This window comes from Helianthus annuus, chromosome 9 (genome assembly GCF_002127325.2).
Source record: "Helianthus annuus cultivar XRQ/B chromosome 9, HanXRQr2.0-SUNRISE, whole genome shotgun sequence".
In the NCBI taxonomy this organism is placed as follows: domain Eukaryota; kingdom Viridiplantae; phylum Streptophyta; class Magnoliopsida; order Asterales; family Asteraceae; genus Helianthus; species Helianthus annuus.
Window position 1 is genome coordinate 166,144,393 of NC_035441.2, and position 7,013 is coordinate 166,151,405.

General features: G+C 35.7%; 2 protein-coding genes across 2 annotated transcripts; both read left to right on the forward strand.

Annotated features, from left to right (window-relative positions):
- Positions 1 to 229: 229 nt before the first annotated feature.
- LOC110876686 (glutathione S-transferase T2-like) lies at positions 230 to 1,447 on the forward strand. The gene is made up of 2 exons (XM_022124849.2): positions 230 to 542; positions 696 to 1,447. The coding sequence occupies exons 1-2, from the start codon at positions 230 to 232 to the stop codon at positions 1,445 to 1,447; spliced, it is 1,065 nt and encodes a 354-aa protein (XP_021980541.2).
- A 4,145-nt stretch (positions 1,448 to 5,592) lies between these two features.
- Positions 5,593 to 6,746, forward strand: LOC110879423 (transcription factor HEC2). Its single transcript, XM_022127880.2, has one exon. It carries the CDS (start codon positions 5,804 to 5,806, stop codon positions 6,530 to 6,532), a length of 729 nt encoding a protein of 242 aa, XP_021983572.1. The 5' UTR covers positions 5,593 to 5,803; the 3' UTR covers positions 6,533 to 6,746.
- The last annotated feature ends 267 nt before the right edge of the window (positions 6,747 to 7,013 follow it).

The following is a 7,013-nucleotide window of genomic DNA, read 5'->3' on the forward strand; positions in this document are numbered from 1 at the left end:
TACTTTTCCACTTTAATTATATACCACTTTCATCCATTTTTTATACAATTCTCATCCATTTCTTCCATTATTCTCCCATTCTCTCATCCATTTTTATAAAAAAAAAAAAAAACACTCCCATTTTTTATACAATCATGAATCCCTTCAACCCAAACAACCCCAACCCGAACAATCCCAACCCAACCCAAACCAACCTAACTTTTTTTCGAGTCCCGCTTACACTCCGACCATGGATCCTTCGTGGGGGTCTTCACAATTTACGTTTTCGGGTTTCCAACAATCTCCTAACGCCTTCTCCCAAATGTCCCAACTTCAACGAATGCAACAATACCAAGCACTCCAACAATTCATGCAACGCGGCTCGGTTCAACTTGATCAATTCCAATCGCAACCGCCAACTTCCCAACCGCAACCCTCGGTTCAACTTGACAATGATGATGAAGTCGTCCCCGAATCGCCACCTAAAGAACTCAAGCGCAAAAAAGGGGGAAGGCCCGAACCCGACACCGCAAAAAAAGCGGTTCGAGAGCAAAGGCGAGAACGTGGACAAAAGTAGAGGAGGAGGCGCTAGCAATTGCGTATGTTAAGTCCTAAAATTGCCCGATTGTCGGTATGAACCAAAGTTAATTTTTTTAATTTAAATTTAAAAATATTTATTTTATAGTTTTACTAATGCAATTTTTTTTTAATTTTAGGGAACAATCAAACGGGTTCTAGTTTTTGGAAGGCATGTACGGATAGATTTAACGAGCTTATGGGGCAAGGCCCGGCCCGTGATCTCGATCCCGTATCGGGCAAGTGGCGGAAAATGAACAAGTGCGTGAATGATTTTATCGGGATTTATAACCCACTTTACATCAATCGTCCTAGTGGGAGTAGTGGCGAGGACGTTCTTAACCTTGCGATGGCTAGATGGGAATCAAAAAAACCGCCTTTCCCGCACCTCCGAGCATGGAACATTTTAAAGAAAGAACCTAAATGGGCGCCGGTTCCAAATGAGGTCGCAACCGCCAAACGGACTAAAACTTCCGAGTCCGGAAGTTATAGTGCGGGAGGCTCCACCGCTCGTTGTCAAATCGACATAAACGACGAACCGGAATATGACGAGGATGTGGTGCCCGCTCACGAGATCGAACGTCCCGGCGGAAGGGACAAAGCAAAAAAAGAGGCGGCCGGAAAGCGCAAAGGGGCCGGCTCGAGTGGAGGGGGCGGCTCGGGTGGAGGTGGCGGGAAGGCGTCTTCGAAAATGGACGAGTTGATTTCCGAATTCCGTTCGTTTAAAGACTTTGCGGCCGAAAAATATAGTCACAAGAAAAACGTGTCGGCCGACTATGCTCGAGCGGAGGATTTTAGGATAATGAGGTTGGATCTCGACTCGGTTCGGGATGATGAACGAGAGGTGTATCGGAGGATGAAGGAAGAGGTGAAGAAAAAATGGACGTCGTAGGTTTTTTTTATTTTTAGGAAATGTAATTTTTTTTTTTTCGGAAATGTTTTTTTTTTTTAGAAAATGTAATTTTTTTTATATTATGAAATGAATTTATTTATGTTGTTTTATGTTGTATTTTTTAATTTTTAAAAAGTTTTTATTAAGTTAATAAAAAAACATAGAAAATTATAAAAGATTAAGGTAGGGTAGCCCCATCCGCCACCCCCTCAAAAGTGAAAGAGGCCCATCCCCCATAAGCCGGTGATGTGACGCCTACGTAGCGGCCCATTCTCATGGGGATGGACCTCACCATACCTTCTAGTCTAACTGCCCTCCAAGACAAAACATTGTGATGACATTCTAGTGTGTCCAGTTTCGATTGCTTAAAAGTTGATGATCCTGCTTTCTAAATTTCAAGTACAAGGAGTCATGAGTTTACGGGCGATCGCAAATCAGACGACCAACCACTAATAGATTTCATGTTTGTATTGTGCTTTATTTCAAAACACTAACGTATTACGAGAATAAAAAGAATGAATCTTTCAATATGAAAAATCTAGTAGATTGAACAAATGAAATCCGTTTTTCCTATTGCTTGGATGCACATGAAACTTGTGCGCTTGTCTTGAAATTGATCATTGGCCCGTCCGATTTTCGAGAAATGTACCCTCCGCTCACATACCATGTGACCTAGTATCCTGTGTGCCGAATGTTGTAATCAAAGCATGCTATCTTCTGGATTTTCTACTTGAACTTAATGTCTTTCACATATGAAAATATTTAAACCAAGGAACTTCTATCTATCATATCCTCTTTTATTGATTTTTGAGTTGGTGGGTAGGTTCATTCTTCTACCTTTCCTATGTTACATTTTAGTCCATAGTTTAGGCCCATTATTATTCATTATATATCATGTACAGTAACAAAAAAAAAACAAATATATGTTTAGGGAAGAGAAAAGTATCATTCAAGATACAAACTACTAAGAATTTAGCTGTTTAAGCTTTTGAACTTGACAAAAGCTCTATCATTTAACTTAAAAAGCCCTATCAATATACCATAAATACAAGTCGTCGCCAAATTACCCTATAGAGACGACTTTTGGGGTCTATTAGAACGTCCCCAGAGATCGAATATATAAAAGTTTACAAACCAAGGTACAAATACATATTATACAAGTAGTGTGGGGTACATTTGGAGGTAGAGGGCAGTAATTGTAGGCACCACATGAAGCAGTGGTTCTTTGCCAATGCTAATGCTCCTGTCAATGTTGGCTTGCCTTTGGCTGTAGGCATTCAAAATGATCCGCCTTGAAGGGCGTTCCCAATCATGATTATAATAAGACCGTTCAGGATAATTTTATCTTATAAATATTATATTGAAATCAAGATAGTGTGTCCCCACTTTTGGATCAAGTGGGTTATCTCCACGTGTTAAAACCATCAATGAAAATATTCCGGTACCGGATTCATTCACCGGCAAATGTTACCCCTTAATTACTTAATTTACACACCTCTGACTACTCTCATGTGAGTGGGCTCTTCCCTTTACTTTTTCAACTTTATTTATTATGATTAGGTTGTATTGTGTAGTTTGAGTGTATAAAATAGTTTTAAAAAACTATTTACTTGGAATAAAATAGTAATTTGTTCATCAACCATCAAGAGCACTGGTCGTAGATCTAAGCCATTCAATTGTGGGGCTACCTCCATCTGATCGTCTGACATCTGCTTTTGCATTATTTGGAGTTTTAATATGCATGGAATTTGTTGCTTTCTAAATCTGGGCAATCTTTTCTGCACTGGAGAAGGTAATCTTATTAAAAGTTGTTTTATAGTATATAAAATTAATACACAATCTGTTCTTCACATCTAAAATATATTAATTAATATACAGTAAATAGAGTTTATATGAATAAAACAAATAGTTTACTATAAGTAAGTTATTAGGAAAGCATTATATGTATTAGTTTGCTACTGGGAAAGGATAATATGTATCGAATTAGTTTTCCATCCTAGAAAATTGTTTTATTCTAGCTAAGCTAACATGGATTCACTTTGTATTTTGTAAAGGCATTTATCTCTTGTAGGGAAAGTGTTTGGTTAAAACATGAGCAAGGGGAATATTTTGTATTGTTTGGTGTAGTAATATTTGTCCTTAAAAAATTGTTTTATTCAAAAACTAAGAAATTAATAAATTAAAACGTTGTAGTTATTAGATAAGCTAATGTATACTTTTTATTACGTTATGAAACTTCATTTCCAAAATAATATAAGTAAGTTAAAAGGTTGGAGGCTTTGTTTCTCTTGAAGGTTCTGGGCTCAAATCCAAGTAAGAGGGATTTTAATACTAACTTGATGATATTAACATACTAAATACTAATTCGGTTAGCGACATCGTAACCGAATTAAAAGTTAAGATAACACAAAGTATTTGTTTTTGCTTGTTAATTTAAAGCAGAGTTGATATTTCCAAAGTATTGTTAGAGTCGCAGTGGCAGGCCAAAATCCTCGCTGACACCCAACATGACATTTTTAGCCATTTTCACCATACATTACATTTCATGTAAAACAAATATAATATTTGTGAGAGAAAACATTTGGGAATTTCTTTTTATTTGACTGTATATTACGATAATATATTCTCTGTAGTATTACAACAAACTTTTGTTAGCATTTTGCAAATCCTGTATATTTTCAACACGTCTTACTTAATTAGTTTTTTATTCAGTTTTTCATACTTTTAATTGTGTGAAACTAAAAGATTTTTATAAGAGTGAATATTAATCAAAAGCTGAATCTCTTATTGTTATATTTGTAACAAAAATATTTATTTCAAGCATAATAATATATAAAAATTAGTTTAGCTTAAATGTAATAAAGTCAATTTACGGCACTTATAGCTGTTTCACACTTGCTATTGTGTGAAGAAGTTGTGTAACAACTTAATTTATACTTATATTTAGTCGTACAAGAACTTATGTAACAACATTCTTCTACAATTAATTAAAATACAAATATGATAGCTATTGTTAATTATTGTTAATGCTTATATATGCAAACATCTCTTATACATTTAAAAGCATGAACATTCCTCCCAAGTTATATATAATACACACATCAACTAAATGTTTGTGGGTATATTTCAGCTAAGATAAACCAAAAGTTGTATACCTTTTTGATAAGTCGTATGAATTAATTACATGTGAATTTATGCAATTGTATAATGAAATAAGTCAATGAATGCTGTGTACAAATAATATAGGCTATTACAATACACATTTTGTATATTATCTATTATAACGAGTAACGACGAATATATGCCATGCATCTGAATTTAGTTTAGCGGTTGTTAGGTTATATAGTATATCTGTGTTTGTAACCATTTTCTAGAAAAAATCCCTAAAACAATTGTAACTGGTTTAGAAAACTGAGGAATGGAAAACGAGAAATGAATATTTTTTTTTTTCATATAAACTTATAGAATATAGATGCATTATGATCAGGAAACAAAATATGTGATATTGGTAAGTTAGTACATGTTAACACAGGTCTACTTCCGCCATCTTTGAAAAACATATTATAAGAACAGACATTTTCCACCATATGACAAACCTTTTGTTTGCTTGGTTTATTACCTATTTTCAAAAATCAACAACGATTTACCATAGTTTAATACAAGTTAATGTAAGTAAAGGCTTTGTTTTATTTCTTTAATGGATTCAAATTCGACTATATTATTTTTAGGCAAGATATTTTAATTCATATATATACATACAGATTTTAAAACCAAAGTTTTATGTCAATATTCGCAACGTAGCAAATGTATTTTATAATGTTTTAATATTTATAATAAAGCCAAATATCCTTGTCCAATTACAATTCAAACATTGAATGATAGCAATGATTCTTGCATATGATATTCATAATAATTTCGATACAGAAAATACAATAATAGATAGAGAAAGATCGAGAAAATAAAGGAAAAAAAGGATAAGCTCACCAACTTTGTAACATTGGAATCGAATTTTAATTCTTTTGATTTTTTTTATTTCGTTTCCTTAAATTAAAAACCAAAATATATTTATACATACATACATACATACATTTTTATATTATAATAAATATCAACTCGTTATATATATAGATATAGTCCTGTTGTATTGATAAGATGTTCTCACAACCCTAACACTCTCTCTCTCTCTTTCTCTCTCTGCAACTTTCTGATACAACTTCCAGTCTATCTCGCTCTTCACTTTAGTTTCCCCATCCCCTACCCATTACCTTTTTTTAAGAGCACTACACGCTACTACACCACCATATCTTTCCTTTTTCCATTAGGGTTACTATAAAAGGAAAGAAACATTACCCCACAATGGACATTGACTTTCTGAGGTCAATCTCCGACGACCAAACCGACATGATGATGCTGATGCAACTCGACAAGCTCCCAGATTTCGCAACCGTTTATGCCGACGACAAGAACCCATCAACCGAGTTCACAGATCCAGTAACCACCAACCCCAACATCTCATACTCAATGGAAGATTTGAACCTCGTGAACCCATCATCAACCACCATTTCCTTCACTTCTCCGAATGAAACTCCGGGTTGTGAGATGCAGTTCTTGTCGAGCCCGCGGTGGAGGAAAGGCGGAGACGGTGAGATTGAGCAGAAGAAGAGAAACTCAATGGCTGCAATGAGAGAGATGATATTTCGTATGGCAGCGATGCAACCTATTCATATCGACCCCGAGTCGGTTAAGCCGCCTAAGAGGCGGAATGTGAAGATATCGAAGGACCCGCAAAGCGTGGCCGCACGGCACCGGAGAGAGAGGATAAGTGAGAGGATTAGGATACTTCAGAGACTGGTACCGGGTGGAACAAAGATGGATACAGCTTCTATGCTTGATGAAGCTATTCATTATGTGAAGTTTTTAAAGAATCAGGTGCAAACGTTGGAGAAAGCCGGGGAGAATCGGCCTCCGGTAGCCGCCGGGATCGGGTTTCCGGTGCCGATGTCGAGTGGGAATTACATTCCGATGGGGGCATCTGCTAAGGGTTATCAACAGGAGCAGCATGTTCAGCATTATTTGGGTGCTTAGTTGAAGAGAGTTATTTTTTGTTTGGGTATAAAATGGATATCATGATTATCTAAATGGGTTTAATAGAGAGTTTGAAAGTAGATTGTTTTATTAACGTTGAGAAAAATAATCATAGTGACACATCAAGTCTTAGGATTTGGAAACAATGCAAGTTGTACTTTGGTTATGAAATAATAATCATTCCCATCTCTACAAAAATGACATTTGATTTTTATATATTGTTTTCTAGATTAGATATTTAATGGTTTCAATGCATATAAAAAAAACGAATACGATATGATATTTTGTTTGTGGTGACATTTTTTTAACGGCCAACTAGATCATCTAATAAGCATCCCCTCCTCCATAACGATCAGAGTTGGATGTATAACCGAGCCATCAAGCCATCAGTTCCGGGGAAAACCTGCCCGCCCGAAGAACCACTGCGGTAAAACCCGGTTCGTCTTGGTTTCGAACTTACGACCTCCAGAGAGTCCTAGTT

Bases quoted from the DNA above. Each gene is read 5' to 3' on its own strand.
- LOC110876686 (XM_022124849.2), top strand. From the start codon at position 230: ATGGATCCTTCGTGGGGGTCTTCACAATTTACGTTTTCGGGTTTCCAA. The intron at 543-695 runs GTGGACAAAAGT...TTTTAATTTTAG, and splicing joins TCGAGAGCAAAGGCGAGAAC to GGAACAATCAAACGGGTTCT.
- LOC110879423 (XM_022127880.2), top strand. From the start codon at position 5,804: ATGGACATTGACTTTCTGAGGTCAATCTCCGACGACCAAACCGACATG.